Below are 24908 nucleotides of genomic sequence, written 5' to 3' on the forward strand. Positions count from 1 at the left end.
AACAACTGTGGCCATCTATAATCGTTCAGATGTTGGGTGTGTTCAGGTTTAACTTCGACGCAATAATAATGTCCGTCGCGGGGCGTAAAGCCGATGCTAACCTAATGAGGGCCTGGACCATCTCGGTCGCCCGCAACATAGTCTAAGCTACGAAACAGCAACTGACTACCTAAACGATTAACTTATGCTCCTCCTAGAACAACAATCAACCGGTTCGCCCTCCCCGCTGATGCCCCAGCTCTCTGGCGGCTATCTCACGGAATGCCGCTCATGCCTCAGAGACCAGAATCGCGGAGTCCATCGTTACTCTCGCCGGGTGACTACGATGACGATGTCTCGTCCCTAAGGTCAGCGTCGGAGCAGGACTCCGACACGGAGGATGATGAATTCTTGCAGGGTTCCCGGACAACGCTCGAACTAGCGGAACATGATCGAAAGGTGTTGGAGGATGAAGAAGAGTTGGAGAAGCTGTTGACAAAGAGAGGGCCGACGCAAGGATTGCGAAGGATATTCAGTCCCGGTGGCAGCAGTGTTAAGATTGGGAAGAAGGAACGGAGACAGCGGAGGAGGGAGATGAAAGCTGCGTATAGAAGGCGCAATGAGAAACCCGATGAGGAGGGAGAACTGATGCATGAGATGGAGGAAGGATATCGGGATGAAAGTTCTGGCCTCAATACACCGTCATCGGATGGCGAGGGTGAACTGCTGGACGGGTTCGAGTACAAGCAGGTATGCCGGGCGCATCAGGTTTAGATATATTCGAATACTGACACTCGTTTGTTCAGTCCAAAGGAGATTTAATTCGGAAATTGCTGCTCGTGTTCTCCGCCATCGCCGTCCTTTTCCTCATTCTCCTTTTAGGAGCGTACAAAGCCTCCAGCAACTTCCGCGTTTCCCACCGTCCCAAACCACTAATTTCTAACGGCACTGCACTTTTTGCTCCAACAACTATCTTGATTTCCCTCGATGGCTTCCGGGCCGATTTCCTCAATCGCGGACTGACACCCACGCTCAACAACTTCATCGCAGAAGGGGTCAGCCCCAAGTACATGCTTCCGAGTTTCCCCAGCGTCACTTTCCCGAATCATTATACACTAGTAACAGGACTCTACCCTGAAAGTCACGGCGTCGTGGGGAATTCATTCTGGGCCCCAGAATTCCAGGAGGAATTTCACACAGAATCCTCCGTCAGTACTCAGTCCAAATGGTGGAACAACGCTGAGCCCCTGTGGGTTACGGCAGAGAAACAGGGCATCCATGCTGCTATCCATATGTGGCCCGGTTCAGAGGCGCATATTCATGATATCGATCCCACTTTTTACGACGTTTATAATGGGTCCGAGACTCTGCCGCGGAAAGTCGACCGAGTGCTGGAATACTTGGATCTCCCTGGAGAGGAAGTCGAGTCCTACGACGGGGATAAGCGCCCCCAGTTTATCGCCGCTTACGTGCCAGATGTAGATGCAGATGGCCATCGATATGGGCCTAATAGCACGGAAATACGGGCAACTATTGCCAAGGCGGATGACATGCTTGCTCGTCTCTTTCAAGGAATTCGAGACCGCAACTTGACCGACATAGTGAACATTGTCGTCGTGTCTGACCATGGCATGGCCACAACTTCAAATGAGCGACTTGTGCAACTTGAGGACTTGATCGATATCAGTTTGGTCGAGCATCTTGATGGATGGCCATCGCGGGGACTGCGCCCCAAACGACCAGAGGACCTGCCTATCCTTCAGGAGCAGCTGGAGAAGGCAAAGGCCGACTACGCTGACAAAGTTGAAATCTACAGTCGCGACACCATGCCCGAGCGCTATCACTTTTCCAATAACGAGCGCATTGCGCCCCTGTGGGTGATCCCCAAGACGGGTTGGGCTGTCGTTGAGCGGCCTGACTTCGACGCAGAGAAAGCGCTCGAGACAGGGGAGGTCTATCGCCCCCGGGGTGTCCACGGATATGACCATGAGCATCCGCTCATGCGAGCTATCTTCATCGCGAGGGGACCTGCATTCCCTCATCAGCCCAACAGTCGACTTGAGGTCTTCCGTACGTCATTCAGTATGCCTTTTCTTTGACTTGTGCTAATTGTCAACAGAGAACATAGAAGTGTATAACATCATCTGTAACTCCATTGGAGTCAAGCCGCTGCCAAACAATGGCACCTTGCATCTGCCCTTACAACCGGTGGGATTACACTCAGATGAGGGAGTCCCTGCCATCGAAAGCCCTCCTGATCCACCAGCCAGCGTCTCTGTGAACCCAACCACAGAACTGGCCCCAGTTCCTAGCGTTACATCCTCTGCCGTTGATGCTTCTGCTACTGCGGGTAACCAATCGAGCGAAGTCGACGATGGAGAAAAGCAAGGAGAGGAAAACGAAGAGGGAGATGGTGTAGTCGTTGATGGCGACGATGATCACGATGACACCGCTTCGCAAGACACAACATGGTGGGGAAAGATGATGGACAAGCTGGAGTCTTTCAAAGAATGGGCAAGCGAGTTTATCCAGTCAAAGACCGACAATGAGGCACCTAAATAATATCCTGACAAGTTTGGCTCCGTTTATTTCATTGTTATAATATCAGTCGCAGTACTTGGGACAGCGTGTCGTGATTTTGTTTTCCCTTCTGTGTCAGATCCTATATTGCCCTATATAGATAGTCTTTTTTGCGTATAGTAATATGATACCCTTTTTTCTTCGCAATCCCTCGAGGAAGTTGCGAAGATTCCATTCAGTCTGTCCTACATCATGCCGTCCTTCCTGATGTAAATGTACAGACTAGTCTCGACAGCAGAGCATACAGGTACCATCTTCAACTGAAGATCACATAATACCGGGGCATTTGCTTGCTGTCATGAGCAAAGCGTGAACCCACACTGGTCGTGTCAGAGTGCAATAACGGCACCAAGAGTCCAACCTGATTTAGAGTCCGCTTTAGTTTATCATGACTCTCGTGTTAGCTAAAGGTCAGTATCCACTTCAGTTCGGTGCCTAGAATCGTGCTGGATCATTGCCAATTGCAGTAGAAATCTTGGATTGTATCGAATAGAAACTCCAGCTCCACCACAGATGCTTTCCTTGATCATTGCGCATCGGGCTCAGAAAAAGGAATTTCCTCGAGACTGGTGGGAATGATCTTATTTGATCGCCAGCCCAAGGGTGGCGCGTTGCACCTCAGCCCCCAAACTAGAGCTCTCTAGCATCCATGATTGGTGTCAACGTACAATCACCTGAAGAGGACTGGAGTTCTGCCTTGCTGATTGAGGTGACTCAGTGAATTGTGCGGTATGCATTGAAGCCTAAAAGTGAGCAAGTGTCAGCAACACATTTAAGGATGGGAATTTCCATGCTTCGATCTTTTTAACAGGTCGGCCGTCACACGTCGTGGCCTTCTCGCTGCAGGAATCATCCCCAAGACAATTAAATGTCTTCTCTCCCTCACGCCATGGCTTGCCCGGGGAACGTTTCCTTCAATCAACCGCAAATGTTTCCCGGGGATGCCACCGTTCTGGATGTGCTTATCCCTGGGTATTCTGTGGTTTCAAAGTTCCTGGCGGCTTACTTTCATATCGACCTGTCTTTCTACCTCCCTCTTATTGCCATTTTCGCAGCTACTGTGACCGCTCTACAATACAGTATCTCCCCGTTGGTCAATCTTTTCACCCAGCATTACACATCAACAGCGGAGATTCGACTCAATGACGAGGTCTACAATTATGTGATGGCTTGGATTGCCCGGCAGTCATTCTCAGACAGTACACGCGACTTCGTTGCGGGAACCAAGACAGGGAGTGAGATGGTCTGGACCAGGCACGATGATGATGATGATTCCAATGAAGATGGCATCCTGGAGGACGACGATGTATCTTTTGACTTCGATGAGTACTGGACCCGGAAGATGAGTCGCGACAAGTATAAGCCACTCCGGTTCACACCCGCGGACGGAACCCACTATTTCTGGTACAAAGGTCGCCCTTTGGCGTTCAGGAGACAGAAAGATGAGAATAACGGTGTGAGATGGGTTGCCAATGCTGAGAAATTATACATTACTTGCCTTGGACGGGATCCGACAATCATTAAGGAAATGCTGCACGAAGCGCAGCATGCTTTTGTGGAGCGCGATGCAAACCAAACGATTATCTACCGCGGTCAGAAGAACGCTGGAGAAAGCGCAGACTGGGTAAGGTGCATGAGCCGCCCTCCTCGTCCTCTGTCAACGGTCGTGCTGGACCAGGGACAGAAGCAGGCATTTATCGAAGATGTAAAGGAGTACCTGCACCCGATGACGAGGCGCTGGTATTCGAACCGCGGCATTCCTTATAGACGAGGATATATCTTCCATGGTCCTCCTGGTACGGGAAAGACGAGTCTCTGCTTCGCAGCTGCAGGGCTTTTGGGACTGAAGATGTATCTGATCAATCTGAACTCGAAATCCTTGGACGAAGAAGGTCTTGCGGATCTATTCCAGGAACTGCCACGGCGGTGTATTGTCCTTCTCGAAGATGTCGATTCTGCAGGTATCACGCACAAGAGAGAAAACAGCCCAGAAACCCCCGACACATCTGTCAATGAAAAATTAGAGAAGGATGGAAAGGACAAGCCTCCGGCTGAGAACAACGATAACGCGCCGCGGGGAGTTTCTCTTTCTGCCCTGCTCAATGTCATCGATGGGGTCGCTTCTAGTGAGGGACGTATTTTGGTGATGACTACAAACCATATTGAAAAGCTGGACGCGGCTCTTTTGCGTCCTGGCAGAATTGACATGAGCATCGCCTTCAACTACTCCGACACTGATACTATCAGAGATCTGTATTTCGCTATTTACGGTGATGAAACGCGACAGCAGCAACAGGGGAAGTCAGGATCGCCCAGATCTTCTCCTTGTGAGAAGGCCAAATCCCATCTCCGTCACGGCCTCTCCAACGAGCAAGTCAAGGAGCTTGCTGCTGAATTTGCTTCAGTGGTTCCCAGTGGTGAGTTTTCGCCTGCTGAGATCCAGGGATACCTTCTCAAGCACAAGCATGAACCGGAGAAAGCGGTTCAAACTGCTGCGGAGTGGGTGCAGAGTGTACGCAATGATCACGAGAAGCGGAAGGCTGGCGCCAAAGAGGTGAACGTCGCCGCATAATCGAGTCCGAGAACGAGAACGAGAGCGAGAATGATGCATTCAGAGATGACTAGATGATTTTTTTTTTCTGTTTGTTCGCATCCAGAAAACCTGTGATACATAGGTTAATACCCATGTTAACTGATAGATGCGCAACGACTGGTTGCATCGCTATGGTCTTTTCATAGCGACTTCACGGGTCCTGAAAAAATAATAAAAAAAAAAAAAAAAAAAAAAAAAAAAGAAGGAAAAAGGATGGAATATAAACAAAAAAAAAAAATAAGACATCAATCACATATCTCCGTGTCCCAATGACGAGTATTAGAATAATAAGCCGGGTTCACCCCCATTTCATATGACTATTAAAATAGAAACTCTCCCCCTAGACCCACGCAATACGAACAAATGACAAAGAAGCAATCGAGGACACGAGGATGATTTCTGGAAATAAGTTGCGTTCGCTTCTATTACTCTCGGAGCGAGATTGACAAGGTCTGTATAATAACTCGGTTATACTAAACCATGTCATACGCACACCCCCAGCCGGATGTATATGACAGCTCCATTGATCCTCCCTTCTCCTTCCCAGATTGCCTTCTCAGATAATTACGATGAGCAGTTTTCGCTTTGAGGATCAATAAAATATACACATCCCACATCCCTTTCTTTCACACAAAGAGGTCTGTAGAACCGATCAATTGATATTAAACCATAATATTAATTAATTAACCCCGTCTACGTAAGTCACGTACGTGAAACTATAAGTTACTCTAATGTTATTGATACATCGACGCGGCCCTGAATGAGCTCCACCGTTTCCGCTATCTGGAGCCGATCCCCATCGCTTTCCGGCGCCCCGGTGCCAGAGTGTGGTAACTACTATGGGCCCCGCAAACGGGAGCTTGGACTCTGATCCAAGATTCAGTACGAGGTGTTCGATGGGACGAAGTGCTGAAACCATGGAACTTGGAAAGGATTTTTGGGTTTTTCATGTCCAAATTCTAAGAGTATAGTAGTGGTATTATCTGGAGGGTGTCTGGATGTAAACAATGAAATTCTTGCCGAGAGATTGTATTTAGTAGAAGGGCTGAAGAACAGATAGTTTATGGAGGGAAGGAGGTTCAGATATGATTGCGGCTGTACTGTACTTTTTTTGACGACTCAACTAGATGTAAACATTAATACAGTGGTTAATTATTCCACAGCCCGATATTTCCAAAAACGCCTATCCAATGCCGCGATATATTCCAAACCCATCCTAGTCAAAAAAAGGTATATCGCTCAATAGAAATCACAGTAGGAAATGAAGATGTCGCAGCGTGCCGACGGTGTATATATATAATGATCGTAGGAGAGACACGGATGTAGTGCGAATCATTTACAGCACTGTAACCGTTTTGCCCTTGATGGATATATTCGCAGCGTATGCGCATCGCACGTTCGGCTCGCAGAAACTATGCAAGACCAATTTATCTCCAGCACCGGAGACTGTTCCTCCGCCAGGGGAAGTCATGCCAAATTCGCCGGTCTTAAGCAATTGCGTGTTCGTCTTGGTGTAGGGACCGGTGATGGACGTTGCTGTGGCATAGCGCACGTCGTATTTGGGATCCGTGAAGCAGTGAGTCGAGTAGAAGAGGAAGTAGGTGCCTTGATGCAGGATCAAGTTGGGAGCCTCAACTAGAGGTCCGTCGCTGCTGTCGCGGTCGAGGATCTGAACTGGATCTCCAACGGGAGTGACACCATCTTCTTTGACCTTCTGCAGCATGATCGGAGTCGGCTTGATGGGCGCAACGCCGTTGTTACAGTCTCCCCCATTGCCGATACTGTTGCCATCAACCTTGTAGACGACGTAGCGAGTTCCGTCGCTGTCCAGGAAACCGGCAGGATCAATTGAGCCACCCTTGTCCAGGTTACAGGCGAAAGGGTTCGGTTGAGGGATGTATGGACCGGAAGGATCTGTCCCTTGAGAGACGGCTGCGCCGACGCAGTGGTGTCCTGTGTCCGACTTGGCCTCTCCGGAATAGTACATGACATATTTGCCATCGTTCTACGCAGGGTCAGCTATGTTTAATTCCCAAATTCATTCATCAGGGGAAACATACTCGCATGATCACGTGGGGGGCCCAATGGTTAACATCTGTCTCCCATCCACCCAGCGTCGGTAGAGCCTCTTTGTCTAACAGAGTCCACTTCTGGAAATCTGACGAACTCGCAACCTGAACTCTTTTTCCATTGCCGTTGGTACCAAATGCGTACCAGGTGCCATCGGGAGTTCCAACAAAGCTGGGATCGGGGAAGTCTGTGTCCAGTGCCATCCACGGACCACTGGCTCTCTTCTGGAAGGGGGAGGCCAGGGCCAATGGCAGGAGAGCCAGGCCCAATATATTAGAGGAAAACGAAGGCCACATTATGATCACGATCCGCCCTACCTCAGTGGTAGCCAGAAAGATGGACACAAGGGAGCACAAGACAGACAATCGAACAGCAAAACCAAATAACAGGGACGGAAGAGAATGTTATATATCGAGCTTGGACTTATCCTCGGTCCTGATCGAGCTTGGAAAGCAGTCAACCTTTATAATTCCTTGCATATTGTAAGTAAGCGAAAGACTTTATCCCAGAGGTACCCGCATCTGGGCCCCTCTGGAACCATATCCACTGAGGTTCTGCACGCAATCATCAGGCACCAGATAGCTAATGCTATACCGATTACCGAACACAAAGATTGGGGTCTGAACGCTAGCTTCTAGTCTCCTGGCGTGGGACTGCACTGGCCCTCCGCCCCTCTGCACCTGGCAAGGCGTAGATGCAGTGGAGACATTGTAGTCAGGCTGCCCAGCCGAGCTGCGGCGTGGATCTAGGAGCGCGAAAAGGGAAATCAGCCAGTGAAAGCTGAAGGAAGCAACTGGCGCTCCGGAACATGGCCGACTATGAATGCTGAAAACACTATAGGTAGAGGAAGATTACCTATTGTTGTTTGGTTCTCACTTGGCCAAGTACGGAACCGCCGCCGCAAACAACCAGACAGCAGCATAAACTGTTTCATTCGAACCAAGTTTTACCATTCTCTGATAGTTTCTTGGTTATGCTACAATGCATCCGCTGCACGAGGACCTCATCCACCATGTTATTGACCCAGGAACCCTCCAATAGTCGGCGATGAGACCTACGAGGCCAGGAACAAAACCCATCTGCAGATTGGTCAATGGCGGTCCATCACGGAACGATCACGATAATCATACTTGGTTCGGGTTCAATCAGGAATCCGAAAACGGTATCCAACAACGAGATGGATAGTACATCAAGGCCAAAGTCTATGTCTCTGGGCCGTCTAAGCATTGAGCGCTCTCCCAGCGTCAGACGGTCAATAGAACGGACGGATCCTGCAGAATCCGAGTCCTCCGTGTTCGATGCTTCAACTGAAAGTGAGAGAGCATAATCCACACTAGTAATGCTACAAAGTTAGTAGGTGGCCAAGCCTCGGGAGCAGGAAAGCTAGGGAGGTCGCTAATTTAGAGTCCGATCGGTAGGGCGGCCATGGCCAGATGCAAGGGCGCTGTCGGCTATCGTCTCCTTTGTAGTCTTATCGTCAGACCGCCGCCCGAATATACGATCGGAGGCGTTAAAAGCTGAGATATAGCCTTAACAAGTGGCAGCAATCGCGGGTTGACACATCTGCCAACACGATCATGGGGCGCCATGCTAGTCAGACACAGTTGTCGTGCAAATACGAGTAGGAGACGAAGGATCTCCAAGTCCATCCAACTCGACCCGCTTCCGGCACAGGCACGATCAACACAGCCATCAACAACAGACGATCTGGAGTCCAGCTTCTAAAGGACGCTTGATCTGGCTAGAGACATCATATGGCCTTATTCATGGAAGTCAGCTCCGCCAAGACGTCTCTTTCTCTTACCATCTTCAAAAGCGGAACAGCAAATCGTCTTACTCTAAATCTTCGATATATCTAATCTTCATCTTTAGTAGGAGGGATGTTGAAGAGAGCGCGACAAACGCCATCTACGCCTCTCTAGACAGGCAGAACCTTGCATTGTTCAACCCTATTCTGAGTCGGATTACCAAATCCAAACAACACACTCGATATGTTTAGTAGTAGTGACTTGCTCCCTTTCTTCCCTAGTTAGTTACTGGGAACGGCCAGCGGATGATTCCCACCGACCAATACCTGATCTGCGCCCCACTGAAGTCGATCATTGACCCCAATCTCCCTTTCCGGAGAGGACTATTTTTGAAAACAGGAACATACGATAATCCCATTGTCACTGGATCCAAGCAGACGATAGAGATTCTGTGTTCATCTTGTGCGCAAACATTCCTTCCAAGAACTAAGTGCATAATTTGGCACGCGATATCAGGACTGAATCGTCACCTGTTGCAACTTCATCTTTAACTATCAACGAAGGATCTGTTTATGAAGAATTTCCGACCCACTAGAAAAGGGCATACTGTACTGTTTTTTTATTCTGCAGCACACGCAATATGCAATGATCGACGCCCCGGTAGAGTGGCTCTATGAACGCAGAAAAAAATGATGCAGCAGATTGTGGGGGGTCTACTTAGATATTTACCATAATCAGTAACAGGAATATTGTATTTGAGTGAAAAAGCCTACTTTTTACTTATGCACTATGATGAAAACAAAATATCTCCAGCGGCTGTTGTACGGTTCGTATTTTGTGATTTCTAATATGAATGTGCTTCTAGAACTCTTCTGCGAATACGAGTGATCATTGGACAGGAAGATACTTGCACGGATCAAATTGCATGACAACACCATCCAAACCGCTTGTGCCGTTCCGTTCTCTCAGTACAGCTGTTGATACAGCAACCACAGAGGTTGAAAGGGGTTGCTCTAGTCAATTGATATCTGATATCATATTGTCTGCTGCAGTTATACGCGGACGACATAACTCGATGAAGATCATAAACAGGAAATATAGATCTACCCCATGTGACGATATGTACACCTTTTAATCCATGCAAAAATAGGTTACCTCGAATTATAAGCTTGGCTGCGTTCTCATGCGGTCAAGGAGGACATCACAGATGTCATAATCGGCATTTTCCCGACAGGAAGGAAATTAGTAATTCCAACTCCATCTTTTCTCCCTCCCTCTGTCTATCCCTCCCTCTCTCTCTGAGGTGAAAGCACGCAACGAAGGAAATCAATAGGGGAAATCGGCAGGGGTCAACGACCAAGACTCGAAAGGCACACCGCGCAGCTTCTTTGCCCTGATGTCTGAATAGATCTTCGGCTCGAAATCACATACAGATGCATATTGCACGATAAGCTCGCGCCAGTAGCACGCCTCGGCGGCCGGTGTGAGATAGCGATCGCGGAAGGTCTGCACGGAATTCTGCGCGATCCGCTCCGCCACCTCCGGGTGGTCGATTAGATATCTCATCTTGTCATCTAGGTCCGAGAAATCGCGCTCGACTTCGACAAAGTTGGCCTCTGGACCGGATGCTACGAGCGCCCCGTGGTGGATTTCCCGCCATTCAAGCTTATGAGCCACCATCACGGACCGGCAGTTCTGGAGATACTTCCCTCGCCCAGAGAAACTTCGTCCTTCAGTGTGCATGAGGAACATGTACCGGCAGTGATCTTCCATTGGAATCACCTCTTTGCGGAGATGCTCCTCGTTGTTCCAGTCGATGGTGTGCACACTGGCCCAGCTCTTCTTCTCCGTCATTTTCATGAGTTGACCACGCAGCTCTGGTGCCGTGGCAGTGGTACCGCGCCAAAACAGCTGTTTCTTCTTCCTGTGGAAGTCGATCCCACGCTGCGACCTGCCATCAATGGCTATGCCATCATCTACCGCGATGATCCGTCGACGGATGTCCCAGTACGGTCCCACGTTGACCTCTGGCCAGGACCAGTAGGCAAAGTCGGGCATCAGCCAGACATTCTCCTCGCTGTCCCGCTTCGAGTATGCAAAGATCGGCCCAGGCCAGGACGGTGCGTAATCCTCGGTCATGAAGATGAACTCAGCACTGCGAAGGTCATGTCGGTTCGGTATAGATCTCAATGCGCGGTAGATCGCACTGAGGGTGGCCCGACCGCGTGAATATGTTACAGGGTTGTAGTTGAAGTCCACAACATAAAGCTTGGAAAAAAGACATGTTAGTCAAGTCCATAGCATAAAGAACCGGGCCCCAAGCAGTCTCAAGAGAAGCACCAACCTCGCCCTGGTGAACGATCACTCTGACCATTCCCTCCCCGACCTTCTTCGAATTCAATTCCTTCGCTGTAATGGGCTTATCCTTCCTCGCCGCGACCGACTTTTCGATTTCGACAAACAGTTTGGGGAACGCGATCCGGCATTGTTCGCGCGACAACCCATAATCCTCCGCATCGCGAGCGGGCACAAACTCCCATTTTCCATCGTTCGTCTCCGGAGACGACAGCGGCGACGATGGCGGATCAATGTGCTGCTGCTGGACACATTCTGAAGCGGGCCGTTTCAACACATAGTTCACTACGTCATCGGCATTGCGACTGTGGAAGACGAGGAATGCGACGACAAGCAGGAACAGGATCGAACCAACTGTGACTGAGCGACCGCGGGGTTGTAGAGGAATGAGCATCGCTCTGATTCGTCCTGGGTGTGAAACGGAATGGGCATAGAATGTCTCAAAAGCTGCTGGGTTGTCTCTGAGATGGTCTCAGGATAAGGGCCGATAAACGCAAGAAGACCTCAGATCGCGTCCCGCATGTCCTGGCGCGGAATTGTTCGCCGTCAGCGAGATGAGGGGGAACCGGGAGTCGTAAACCACGCGAGATGGCGTTTTCCCACGATCATGCCCACGTGTATGTCCTTTTTTTGCGTGAGAGAAGAAGACGTCAAGGGCGAACACGCTTGGCAGAGGCTGGTGGTTCTGTTGATCGTCGATTCAGTGCGGCCGAGTTCATGCGCCGTGATTCGCCCTTCAGGCTCTCAGCGTCGGCACCAAGTGGAGGATTCCCACTCGGAGAGAGATTGTGACGTTCACTCGGGCTTTATTTAGTATAATAATAGATTATTAAATGATGGACGCTTCTGTCTATATCGGCTTACAGCGGGATTCCTCGCATTAAACCAGCCAGTGCTGCTGTGGATATCTACCAACTAACAGACTTCAGCACTGTTTGCAATACGACACATTGATAAGCTAGGTTGCCAGAAGCGTTTCGATCAAGATTTCATTGATAAACGTTTGTCTGTGCACTGTTGACTGAAACCAAGGCGGTAACAAACATAGAGATCACAAATGTAGGTCAAGATTATCAGTCATCGTCTTTCGGTTCTATGTAGTGTATCATGAACAAAACAGGGCATGTCGAGTATATACATTTAGATGGATAGTCGTGGACGACAAGGTAGTTAGTTTGCAGGGGGTATCTCAAATAAATGGCAGAATAACGAAGGGAGTCCCGTCTCACCGGTCGATACGGCAAATGGTAGGAATAAGAAGACAAATAGAACGAACGGGTAAAACGAAAAGCGGATGAGTACAAGTTTTCAGGATTAAACAAGGCATGTATACGTTAGTCAGATCATCCAGCCATCAGAAGATACGAATCAGCAAGCAAAGATGCAGCGATGAGAGACAGGCATTATCAGCCGTCATCGTTACCATGTCCGCTGCTGCCATTGCCACTGAAGTAGCTTTGGTCAATCTTGAGGATCCATTCGACCTTCTGTGTCTCAGAGCGCGCTGCGAAGAGGAACGTGTTCTGAGTGCCGTAGACCGCAAAGATATTAGGACGGCCTCGTACCGACACTCCACTGTCTGCGCCAGCACCCGATCCATCCAGAAGTCGAGCGAAGTCTGGCGCATGGTCGACGCGGGAATTCCGCAGGTTGATTGCATTAATCTCGTCGCCTTCAGGAACCGAATGGACGTGAAGATATGGCCGACGCAATTCGACGAACCTCCTCACCCAGAGACTATTGGTGTCGTCTGGGGTCAACAAGTAGCCGGATTTCAGAACAGAAGGATTCTTGGGGATATGTTGGATAGTGGCCACGAAGCGAGGTTTCGCAGAGCTGTCCTCAGATCTTACACTGGTGGTATCAGGCGTGGAAGACTCCTTCGTCCGCTTCGCAAAAGCCGCGCCTCCAGCAGGTGGCTCAAGGTTACTCTTCACCAGGATAATCTCCGTGGGATCTTTCTTCGTTGACCAAAGATCCAAGTATTTCCGAAGCAGTTTGACTTTGCGTTCTGTAAGTTCCTGGCTCCGCAGAGGCGTTGACCTGCCACTGCCCCTTGAAGGCGAGGTAAGGCTGCCAGCGCTTAATGCACCCCGGGCAGCATCCAGCTCGGCAGCACGCTGCCGCCGTTTGCGCGTCGCGATAAAGTCTCGCACTAGAGAAACCTTGCGTGGAGCCCAGTTCGTCAGCAGCTCCTGGCCCTTCACATAGTCATTCTGCGTATTCATGCGCCAGAGGTCAGCCGCTCGCTTGGCAGACACTGGACGGACGGCAACCGAGAACATGCCGACGGTCGAATGTACAACCCGCGTCGAGTTCCAGAATTGCTTGAACATGGACTGTGGGCGGACATAGGTCCGACCCTGAATCTGCAGCGTCTGGTCGAGTGCAAAGACCATTGGATCTTGTAGACGAGAAGAAACCAGGTCCCAACGCAAAGTAATCTGTACGCGGTACTTGTCGGCTGTAGTGCGGTCGAGGAGTAAAGAACCGTGCAGACTCGAGTCCCACTGGCCAATTATAGTCACATTGGATGTCCCGTCGGCGTTGTCCTTGATCATCGGCTCTTGTATCAATTTCAATGGAATATCTGGTGTCTGATCATGATCAGGAACCTTGCCCCAAGGGTCAAGAAGCCGGACCGATCCCACTCGAATATTCGTTAAATCATCCCAAGGGAGACTCTCCGTTGAGCTGTGAGTTAGGTTAATGACAATACGACGTTGCAGTCCTTGGTGGAGCTGGTAGGTCCCCGCATCGAGGCTGCTGGTCTGCACCACTTCAACGGGTAGATACTCTCCATTCTCCGCTAGCTCCAAGATCTGGATACGTGCAAACACATCATGCCTCTCTTCGGAGTAGTACTCGCTCTCAGCAATCCGGGGAGTTTTTCGTTTCTGGGGCTTGTCATCGGCGGCATCACGCATGTCGTCCCAGCTAAGAAGCATATCCAGATGCATCTGTGTAACACGAGCATAGATACAGACCTTGAGAGATGCTGTGCGAGGACTGGAAAGAGGTAAGCTCATGCTGTGCACACTCTCAAACAGTACAGGATTCTCATCAAATCCGCTTATCATCTGGGTTGTTGTGGCACCTCCTTCTTCAGATACACCCGGGACGAACAGTTGCGCATGCACATCGGTACCTTCTCGCTCGGCGAACCCGACCATGTCCCGCATGACAACATTGAACTTGAGGGTAGACGAGGGTGCCTCAGCGGAGGATGGCTCGAGCGAAAGCCGGATGATGCCAATGACACTGTGGGTATACGGAGATATCACTTCTACGGAAAAGTCTTGGACGCGGGTCTCAAACACAGCAGTGAGCGGAACGTCAGCATCTCCAACGAGAGAGTACTGAGGAGAACATGTCTCCGAGAACGGGTTCTCGAGTTTGAAATGTTGGATATAGTCCGGCCGGTCTATGTATTGATGCAGTTGTCGCATGGCTTGAACGCGGCGCTGGAGTTTTTCGAGGGACCATAGGTGAATGACACTATGCTTGAAGTCGATTACTCGAACTCCTACACAAGGCTTCTTCGCATCATCCAACGCGACATCATCGTCTCCCGCGATGCCATTCAAGACTAGATCATAAGACGAAACCATATTATGACCCTCGTCGACAATGGCAAACTGGAAGACGACATTTTTATCCATGATCTGGCTCATGACCTGAGCCTCTTTGAGCAAGGACGCATGTTGAAGGATTGCTTCGGCTATGCGAACATAGTTGCGCTGGGACCAATGCCGAAAAACAGACTTGGCAATCTCAATCTCTTCTGGCTCGAGTCTAGCGAAACCGTTCTCATAGATCTTCGGAATAGGTTTCCCCATCTCTTTGATTTGCGACTCGAATGCTGCTTTCTGCTTTTCCAATTCTTGCTGGAATTCTTCCTTGGCGATGCGCAGAGCTTCTTCCATGCGAACTTTCTCCTGCCTCAACTCGTCCACGTCCTGTGTCGAAGAAGCCTCTGCATTTCTGAGCTTCTCCTGGTATTCTCCTTTTTGTTTGTCTAATTGACGCTGCATATCATCACGAGCTATCTGCAAAGCAGAGTCGCTCTCTCCGTTCTCCGAGTCTCCATTCTGGCGAGGAGTGCCAGGCATGGTAATCGCAGTGTCCAAGGAAAAGTTATCAATCGTCCCATTGGACATGTACTTATCACGAACGGGAAATGAACTGAGCGAATCCGAGTCTTCCTCATTGTCCGCGAGCCCCCGACGTACTGCTCTCACTTTCTGCACATCCTCGAAGAGAGCGTCCAGCTCATCATCAGTGAGATGAGATATTTTCTGGTCTGGCCCGAGAATTGCACTAACGGCTTCTCGGCGAGCATAGAACCAGTCATTATCCCGACTGCGATGAGATGGCAAGGGAGAGTCGGCTCTAGTGGAATCGCCATCGACATCGGATCCCGTCTTGCTTATTGACCGATCGTGGCCCTTAGCAGGAGCAGGCGATCCTAGCTGGCTTGTAGTGACGGAGTGACGCAGCAGGCTCTGTTCCACTCTTTCGGCACGAGCTTCCTGCGGATGATTGAAGCGAAAGATGTGAAAGTCTCCCAGGATGATACGGTAACCACTTCGGAGTCGCGTTGGCTTGTCGATGCGGAGACCGTTGACCATAACCGCAGCGCCCTCGCTGGGTACAATGGTGACGACATTGTCGACATTCTCAAAGGTACAATGATGATGTAGAATTTTTGAACCGTTCAACCGAATCTCAGAAGATTTAGCCGTATCTACGTTGCCGACAGTCGTCGTTCCTGGTTTGATATTGTAGACTAAGCACTCAGCCAGCAGCGGATCGTCACTCAGGTTGACCAAGTGCGGCGTCTTCTTAGGTGTGCTCAGACCGACGAACCCTTTTTCGATGCTGATACCCAGTTCCTCAAGCGCAGCCTCACGTTCCTTGTGAATTTCCTCCGTCTTCTGTAGCTTTTCCTCCCACGTCTGGTTGAGATCCTTGTACAGTTTCTCACTCTGGTTCAATTGCTCAACAATCTCCGCCTTGGTGACTTTCTTGACACTACCGTCCGGTTGGGCAATGGACACTATTTGCTTTTCCAAAGGAGTGTCCGGCGGGTAGTATTCCTCAGCTGGAACACCACCAGCCGCTACCGCACCACCTGCTGCCGCGCCGCCTCCCAGTTTGCTTCTGAGTTGAGCCAATTCCTCCTTGAGTTCCCGGATCATGCGCGCATTGGGATCTTCGTTGACGACTGCATGGTTCTTAATTCTCTTGGCGGAGTCTGCATATCGCAGGGTACTGAGCGTCTCCTCGAAGTTGATATCTGCGGGCGATATTGCTGCAATCATTGCAGTCATAGAATTACCACCCAAAGAATCTTTAAGCAGCCATGTCAGAATCGAATCTCGATACGGAACCATAGATGCGTTCTTCTTTTTGCCCGCAGAAAGATCGGCCAGTGCAGCGATAACACGACCAAGCGTTGAGAGGGAACGATTAATTTCCGCTCCTTCTTTCAGTCGAGCACCTGTAGCACCTGTAGATGTCGCTCTTTCGGAACCTGCCAAATCAACCAGACTGATCCTAGAAACCTTTTCCGTATCCATTGTCGTCTCGGCATCGTGTCGTTTTTGGGTGAGAGTAAGGGTGAAGACCGCATGAGATCGACTGGAGGTTTCGTTCATGTTGGTGGCGGCCACGGTTCTGGCCTTGTTACCTTCGTCCATGAGATTCTCGATTTCCTGGAACGATCGTACCACCAGCTTTGCGAGATCTTCGACATATGGACCGGTCGATGGATGCTCGCGAACCTTCAAGTTCCCTTTCGTCGACGGGTTCAGAAGATCCCGGACTCTTTCGTTGTAGATCTCCAGGTAGGAAACCTCCACCGTGCACGTCAGGTTCTTATCTTCTTGAAGCTTCGCTATCCGTTGGAACATGTTTTGGCAGATCTTGGGAATCACACCGTATTCCTGTCCATAACCCATCATCGAATATGACTTTCCTGAACCGGTCTGACCATATGCGAAGATACAGTTATTGTACCCTTGAAAGGCATTGTCCAAGAGTGGCAGACCCAAGTCATTGAAGAGGTGCTCCTGTCCGGCATAATTCGGGTCTTTCTTATCGAACGACCAGTAGGATCTATCGAATGCGAACGCCTTGGGCCCCTCGGGAGCACCTTTCATACCTCCCTTACGGAGTTTCTCATCGGCGCCAGGTGGTGGGGTGAGAACCGTCTGGTTCCCTTTCATCTGAACGATACATTTTGCCCTTCTCTCGACCTCTGAATTAGAAAAAGGGAGTCCCGTCAGTTCCGTGAAGCGCAAAGCATGATTTTCTGCCAATCCTACTAACCTCGACTATTGAACGGCCTCACTCTCACCACCACCTTGATATTTCCTCCTCCGCCTGGAGCCATGTTTAATTGCGCCCCATAAACTCAGGAACCCGCCACAGACTCCACGTCCTTGTCCGCTTTCCGGCGCGCGGAAGCGGTCACAGCCGGAAAGGCCAGCTGCGAACGCCGCAGTGAGCGTCGCCTCGAGACGGACAGCAATCAGACTCGTGAGGTGCGATTCCTTGCTGTCAGGCTGGCTTCTCTCTCGACCTCCGTCGCTATACCGTATGCTTGTAGAACCGTGCCGGAGGTCAACAGAAGCGTCATGTATGTGCAGCGAGCGTTTGGCGCGTCTGAAGTTGACGATGGGGAAAGATCAGCCCGTGACAAAGTATCGGCTTGTCGAACGTCTTCCACCGAACGGACCCGTGGAAACGAGATGTCCAGAACGCGTGGAGTGGAATGCGGCGGTGTTGCTTAATCTCGGAACTCAGTCCTCTGTCCAGGCACGGCGGAAAAGCCACATGAGGCCGAAGCGCGGCCGTCCTGATTAGATAAGCTACCAGCTTGGGCGCAACAGTGCGACAGAACACCACAACATGGGAAACTGGTTCAGATATTGTGTTGTTCTATATCATTCGGGATTGATGCTTGCCAGGGTGGTCTTATCTTATTGATTCTGTCTACACGGTTATCGGAAACTGTCAATGTTGTTTCGAGGGGCGGTAACAGCCACGACCACTGGTAGTTATTGCGCCACACGCTAAAACATCCCACGCCCTATCAGAACAGCCTTAAGACATTATTCATACAAGGGCATGTCCTTTCGAGGTCAGAGTGCTCTATATCATCGCTGTAAACAGATGTTTTGAGACTTGTCCGTCCCAGGGATCGTTCCGCATCGGGCCCCATTGCGGGGGCGCGTACCGCGGGACGAGTGTTGACTGTTACCAGAGTTCGTGCAACAAGCGAATCAGTTAAATTGGAGAAAGAATCATCGTCTGGTCAGTGTGTTGTTCAATTCTCCATTTAACTACGTAATATATCACAGTGTACGGTTTGTATAAATATAAATTGGCTAATTACGAATCCCATCAATGAAAGCTACGGGGTAATGTGTTAGTATAAAATGCCTCCACATGAGACAGATGCTACAGCTCAAAAGATCCATTCGCTCTCCCATAGTCAGCCAAGAATCGAGTCAAATAAATCAATTTGGAACGAGTATGGCCATATTATTGAAGCCAGGAGTAACACCTGCGAGTTCCGCTACTAGCAGATGATAACTATGTTTCGGTGAACTTGCAGACGCAGACTATCTTAGTTCACCCCACTGATCCTGGCAAGAGAAGACTCGGACATTCACTATTCCTTATCCAGAACTCTCATCGAAACTCGTAGAAAATATATTGATAACATTCTGAGAACTTCAAGCTTCTACCACAGATAACGAGCACACGCGAAGCTAAGCTAGCAAAGTCCGTAACTTGTAAAACGTTCCGCACAGAACAGGCCAATTCGGGAGTATGTATAGTTAAGACCCTACAACCCGTTTTTGGAATACTACATGTGACATGGTGAATCGATGAGGGGAAAATGTCGGCAGTTGATTGGGCTTGTAACTCAGTGGTAGAGTGCCACATTTGCATGTATCAATACACACAGAAATTGTGGAAGTCGGGGTTTCGACTACCCCCAAGTCCAATTTTTTTATCCTGCATATACCTCCCGCCTATCTTGATAAGGCTCTCGTCTGAGATCCTTTGCGTGATATTCAGTGATGATGTTTTTTTCTTTTTTTTTTTTTTTTTTCGGTGACTTTGAATCTGTAAGCAATATCCCTAGTCTAACCCCTTTCTCCTGGCGTCAGAACAATAGTGGCCGTCGTCTCCATAACAGACGATGAAGGAATTACAGGTGAGAAATGCAGCTATCCAAGCTTCTAGTACAAGAAGCAGCAGACAAGTAGAATAGTCGACTGGAAGAATAAAATTAAACCCAAAAAAACGTATCCTTCCGTTGAGAGCTGAATCTTGGATTGTAAAGTAGCTCTTATTTTTTTTTTTTATATGACCAGAGAACTAAGTACAGTGTACTTACTATATTCCCTTCCACGATCAGCATTTCGATTATAAACTCGAGATAGGCGAATTTCTCCTGCTTCGGTACAGATTGACTCTGGCGGACGAGAACGCTAAATTGAAGGCATTCACGAACAGTGCGCGTCTGCAGATACGATTCTATGTCACTCTATCAGTATCTACCGCGTTTTGGAAATCGGGGTACTTAGAAGGGGACGAGCGAGAATGACAAGCGTAGAAGTTTCCTTTCGGGGAAATAAATAATAAATAATAGCTAACCTTGTTGTTGAACATATCATTAAGTAATTCGATCCAACGATTTCCCGCTCACAAGCAATGTCAAAATTAAAGAGGAATTTTCTTACTAGATCCTATGATGGAAGAAGGGGAATTCCTCCCTACGTACGTACGTATGTACATACATAACCGAGAAAAGTAATTATATAGTACAGTACAGTTATCGCAACACCCGCACACCACCACTACCACCAAACACCATAACTAACAATATTAAAAAAAAAAAAAAAACAAACAAACCCACTATATACCCAACCTCAACCCCTCCCTCCCTCCGCACTACTCTCCTCTAAAATACAAATCCCCCATTTTCTGCATGTCAGAACCCCCCTTCCGGCCCTATGATACCCCAGCCTGTAAGAAGCGAACAAGTCATAGTTTATATGCGGTTCCTTTGCTGCCCAACCAAACTGGCAATCTAATCTTGCAGGAAAGGAACCACAGTGTCGGAATCAAGGTTTTGTTGGTTTATCATTATATCGTTTGATTATTGGAACTGCATGTTAATTTCAGCCCTGGATGGGGTTATTGGGATCGCGTGAGAACTGTGAATAAAGTGGGGGGGAGGTGTGTGTGTGTTTTTGTTTCTTTCTTGGCTATCTGGAGGGGTTGGGCTTTTTTTGTTTTTGGATTCTTCTTTTTTGACTTCTTGTCCTTCTCTACCTTGCTCCTCGAACACTTTCTGCCTGAGATACCTGGAATATCGGGTTTGAATTTCGTGTTTGCTCTCGAAATGAGGGATTTCGATCATTTTTCTTTTCTTGGTGGACCGGGGGGATCAAGCTATGGCTTCTACTCGATTAGGGGCATTTGTTCGATGGTCTCTGCCTCCTGCACGTAGTCACTGGCGAAGCGGGCTGTCATTTGGAGATAAAAAAAGGATGCGGAGATGGGCAGAGACCTGTTGCAGGAGTGAGTACTGGCTGCTATGATTCTGTTTATGGACTACAGATGAATCACTGCTGTCTAGGATGATATATATCCGATATTCAATCCCGCCTGCTTATCCTGCCCCCGAGAATCGCATCCAGGTCTAGAGACAGCCTCGGTTTTCAAGCTGTCTTCATTCTACTATCCCGGCCAGAGTCCTCATATACTCGCCCCTCAATGATCAGTGCGTTGGATGCTAAGAGCCATGCGGGATATCCTTCATGAGTATGCCCGAGGGATCTCTCCCTGAGCCTCATCCCGCACGTCCCACACCTGTATAGCGAGAAACGACGGACCGTGACCTCTACGAAGGCCGAGACAATGTCAGACGTGCGAAGAAAGGGGGAAGGACATACTTGCTGTCGCCACCGCACCAGGACAGAGTGATCAGCTGGGAAATACGGATCTCGGGCCCGAAGTCCATCACAGTGGAGCCTCGCTGGTATCACGCGCGGCATTATCCAGAGGGATATTTGGACGGAGCATTTGCGTCCGGGACGGCCACCTCCCATGACTGACGGTACACAGGACGCCGTAACCTAGTATGTCAACGTATACGGAGGTCGACCAAGAGACTTCACACTCGGAGTGTCCGATGTAAGAACCAACAGTAGATGAAAGACGCCATCCACTGGCTTTGACAGCTCCGGCTGATAATCAGACGAGGCTGCTTCACCATTTCCAGGGAAACTGGGTATTATCCTCCCACTTAATCGTCGGAGCCAGGTGATAGCCAGAGCCGAGCACCTAATATACCAACAGGGGCATGTCAAGATGGGACGTAGATAGAAAGAGTTTTAGGAGTATAAAAAAGAATGATTCGTAGATGCTGTCAACCATCCATGACAGAACCACACATAGTCCACCCGTGAGGCTGCTTATTGGCGTCCCTTGCGCTCCCGCCTCATTTACCAGCGTATGAGACGTGGAACGGTGCCTGATCAGGCCGTTGAAGGCTTCTTCATCATCCATAGTTCCCGTCCTATCACGGCGTAGAAAGGGTTCTGTTGATGCTGATTGGGTATTCTCAAATGGGGCCAGTCAACTCAACTCAACCCATCTGGCAACAGCCTTCTTCCCATCTTCCGGAGCTAAGTCGACCTTGTCCAAGGCCAACGGATCCGATGGCAGTGAGGTCTCGACTCAGGTTAGAGAACTAGGTCCTGCGTTGTTTCTTGATCGATTGCTGTCTGGCGTGGAAATCTAACTGCAATTGCCGTGAGGTGTCAATGTAGTAGAGAGCACAAGTCATCAACCTAGCGTACGCGAAGATCTTTGACAAGAGGTCTAACCGGGGCCGTATCACTCATCCGAACCTCCATAGCCCTACACCTTGCAAGCCACGTCAAGCAGACGTCTCAAGTGACAAGGGGTTGGATAAGCAAGCAAGCGTTGTCATCCCGTCAACCCGCCCGGCACGGGGCCATGTTGGCTAGCCAGTATACTAGAAATCAGTGACACTCTACTCAAATGAGCAGCCAATTGCCACGGTATGAACAACTGATGCAATCGCGTGGCGCCAACGGCTGCTTCAAGGCCCCCATAACCATATCCCTCTTTTATCAACATGCGAAGTAACATGCCAGCATCAAGAACTACGGGGTTCACCTGTAGAAATCCCGCAAGCTAGGACCGCCGTCGTGATGATTCGATGAGCCTGCTCCACGGTCTGGGGCGGATCCATTGCTCGTTTCGTTGGAACGCAGGTCCAGGCTGAGACGAACAGGGCTATGGCCGTTGACTGATGTCTATAGTGGACCCAATCACGTCCTGGAGACAGAGCTGCTATGGCAGACAGGGTGGCAGGAGCTAATCAGGCTCAATCAACTATCTTGACGTGAAGTCCAGACTGGACCCATGCGCTCCGACTCCCATTAGCATTGAGGCTGCCGGACGCAAGTACGGTGTCCGCGATGCGTACAACTTAGGCATGCTCGACTTGGGCAACACAAGTGTATTAAACCAAGTGGGACTGATATAGAAGTACAAAAGTGAATTTTCCTTCCGTTCTGCCATCGCACCAGGACGTGGGATGCTGCATGTGTAGACTGAGTTGTCGTCGCGAGGCACATCTGTTATCTCCAATGGAGCAGACTGCTCCGGATGGTAGCCAGAAGATAACTCTCCGGGATATTGCCGTATTATCTCCTGAATGAAGCCTGAAGATTGATAAGGAGCGCGAGGCATCCAAAGACGAGAGCGATGGAAGCCAGCGGCATACATCTCACGTGAATATCAGATCGCCCGTGACATGGGTGTAGAATGCGGGACCAAGCTTATTTCTATACATGCAGTAGTCTTCGACATGGCATAAACTCTGAAGAACGAAGTTGGGGATTTGGTCGAGGTGTCAGGTTCGCAGATGCCATGCAGTCAGGTATGATAGCTTCAGGCATAGTCATTTTTGGCGCAAGCAAGAGACTGCACTATCAGGGACACCGCCTCAGCCTTTGCAACAGAGGAGTTAGAAAACGATGGAGAATAAAAAGAGGTATTAAATGATACTAACTGCAGGAGTTGGCATGAAGAGGCTCATCTCACGGTGTTGCTGTAGTCATATCGATGTGATCAAGTGACTTGACGGGGAAGACAGGTGAACTTGCGCAAATCTGCCATGACGCGCTGCAGCAGCATCGGGCTGGAGAGCTGGTTACAATCTCAATTGGTTCATGTTTCGCGAACATCTGCACTCGAGCAGACAGTACTCCAATTCTGCGGATGACCACAATGGGGCAAGAACCGTGGAGTTGTGGGCGCGTCTGGGCTGCATCCCGACCCCAATCTCGACTGCGAGATCGCGGACGTCATATGCAAGAGCGCGCATTGCTGCGGGCTCGATCATTCTTTTTCTTCACCGGTGACACGTAAACGCGCCTAGAATTCGAAGCGTCGACAGTGTTCTGGGTGGAATGATTAAGCGAACATAAGTGAGGTCCATCGTCGGCCAGACGCGCTGGAACGGAAAACAAAAACCATGAGCTAATGAATTCTTATTATTATTAACTAATTCACCAATATTCCTTCTGTTTCTGGATCGCAAGAAGTCGCGCTAAGTAGATGCAGAGGCAGGTCACCCGAAGTCATAGCTCGTGGAGAGCTGCACGAAAAAAGAAGAAAGCAGGAATCCATCGTGATTCCAGGAATGTCGCAGAGGTTTTGAGCTGTGTCCGCGCTCAACGGCATGTTCTCAGTTAACTAACTCTTTCGCATTCTACTCTGACTACTCTACGATAGGGAAGCTGACGTCAGGTGGCCAGAGCTCTTCCCTTATCACTCCAGATTTCCGCCGGATTGAATGATGATTTGTGCGAGCTTGGACCGTGATCGCGAAACGAGATCCTCCGTCCCAAGTTCGGGTCAGGTACCGGGTGCCTACGATTCGGGGAGCAGACCCCCCATCTGCGCCTGGAAGAGCCATTGGCATCGCCGCCCAGATTCCAAGGTTTGCACACCGACTCGATCAAGCGGTCAGGATCTCACGATTTGTCGGGGACTCGGAGGCGGTAAGAACGAGCTTCGCACGTGGAAGACGGGATCGACGATCATGGGAAAGGGCAATCTCTTAAATCGCGTGAGAGCCCTAGATATCTACTCTAGTTGGTTTCATACGGGGAACTACTTGAATCATCTGCAGGGCCTCCCGTCCTCTGTTTGGTCTCATCGGTCGAGAGTAGTAGATGCGGTCCACCCCGACTAGCAGTATACTGTAGTACATATTCTCGATATCAAAGAATGAGTTTTCTCAATACTAGAACAATAATAATAAACAAGACAATAAAACAGTAGCAAGTACTAACCACTAGTATCCTGAATTTTCGGGCAGCTACTAGTAGTAGTGGGTACAGAGGAGAGGGCTGGGCGCAGATTTTTGCAGTGACGGGAAAAGAGTCTGCCTGAATCGGGGACGGAAAACAAAACGGAAAACGGAAAAGCATCTGAGGGTTTTCTCCGCATGGCGA

At 49.6% G+C, this 24908-nt stretch overlaps 6 protein-coding genes across 6 annotated transcripts; 2 read left to right on the forward strand and 4 right to left on the reverse strand.

Moving 5' to 3' along the window:
- Nucleotides 1–270: 270 nt before the first annotated feature.
- C8Q69DRAFT_506626 (type I phosphodiesterase/nucleotide pyrophosphatase) lies at nucleotides 271–2541 on the forward strand (the record flags this gene model as incomplete). The annotated part of the gene is made up of 3 exons (XM_028632820.1): nucleotides 271–729; nucleotides 786–2049; nucleotides 2099–2541. 3 exons carry the CDS (start codon nucleotides 271–273, stop codon nucleotides 2539–2541), a joined length of 2166 nt encoding a protein of 721 aa, XP_028486080.1.
- Nucleotides 2542–3266: 725 nt separating this feature from the next.
- On the forward strand, nucleotides 3267–5363 carry C8Q69DRAFT_465265 (putative BCS1-like ATPase). The gene has a single exon (XM_028630477.1). The coding sequence runs from the start codon at nucleotides 3428–3430 to the stop codon at nucleotides 5129–5131; it is 1704 nt and encodes a 567-aa protein (XP_028486081.1). The 5' UTR covers nucleotides 3267–3427; the 3' UTR covers nucleotides 5132–5363.
- Nucleotides 5364–6115: 752 nt separating this feature from the next.
- Nucleotides 6116–7620, reverse strand: C8Q69DRAFT_245168 (putative endo-arabinase). The gene is made up of 2 exons (XM_028626537.1): nucleotides 7213–7620; nucleotides 6116–7157 (listed from the first exon to the last, which is right to left on the reverse strand). Exons 1-2 carry the CDS (start codon nucleotides 7516–7518, stop codon nucleotides 6489–6491), a joined length of 975 nt encoding a protein of 324 aa, XP_028486082.1. The 5' UTR covers nucleotides 7519–7620; the 3' UTR covers nucleotides 6116–6488.
- Nucleotides 7621–10102: 2482 nt separating this feature from the next.
- C8Q69DRAFT_245163 (glycosyl transferase family 90-domain-containing protein) lies at nucleotides 10103–11816 on the reverse strand. The gene is made up of 2 exons (XM_028626536.1): nucleotides 11315–11816; nucleotides 10103–11238 (listed from the first exon to the last, which is right to left on the reverse strand). The coding sequence occupies exons 1-2, from the start codon at nucleotides 11717–11719 to the stop codon at nucleotides 10297–10299; spliced, it is 1347 nt and encodes a 448-aa protein (XP_028486083.1). The 5' UTR covers nucleotides 11720–11816; the 3' UTR covers nucleotides 10103–10296.
- A 915-nt stretch (nucleotides 11817–12731) lies between these two features.
- C8Q69DRAFT_506630 (kinesin family protein) lies at nucleotides 12732–17722 on the reverse strand (the record flags this gene model as incomplete). The annotated part of the gene is made up of 2 exons (XM_028632821.1): nucleotides 12732–17587; nucleotides 17659–17722. The coding sequence occupies 2 exons, from the start codon at nucleotides 17720–17722 to the stop codon at nucleotides 12732–12734; spliced, it is 4920 nt and encodes a 1639-aa protein (XP_028486084.1).
- Nucleotides 17723–19455: 1733 nt separating this feature from the next.
- On the reverse strand, nucleotides 19456–20229 carry C8Q69DRAFT_465273 (hypothetical protein). The gene is made up of 2 exons (XM_028630478.1): nucleotides 20002–20229; nucleotides 19456–19867 (listed from the first exon to the last, which is right to left on the reverse strand). Exons 1-2 carry the CDS (start codon nucleotides 20014–20016, stop codon nucleotides 19694–19696), a joined length of 189 nt encoding a protein of 62 aa, XP_028486085.1. The 5' UTR covers nucleotides 20017–20229; the 3' UTR covers nucleotides 19456–19693.
- Nucleotides 20230–24908: the final 4679 nt, after the last annotated feature.

Source organism: Paecilomyces variotii, assembly GCF_004022145.1.
Source record: "Paecilomyces variotii strain CBS 101075 chromosome Unknown C8Q69scaffold_4, whole genome shotgun sequence".
In the NCBI taxonomy this organism is placed as follows: Eukaryota; Fungi; Ascomycota; class Eurotiomycetes; order Eurotiales; family Thermoascaceae; genus Paecilomyces; species Paecilomyces variotii.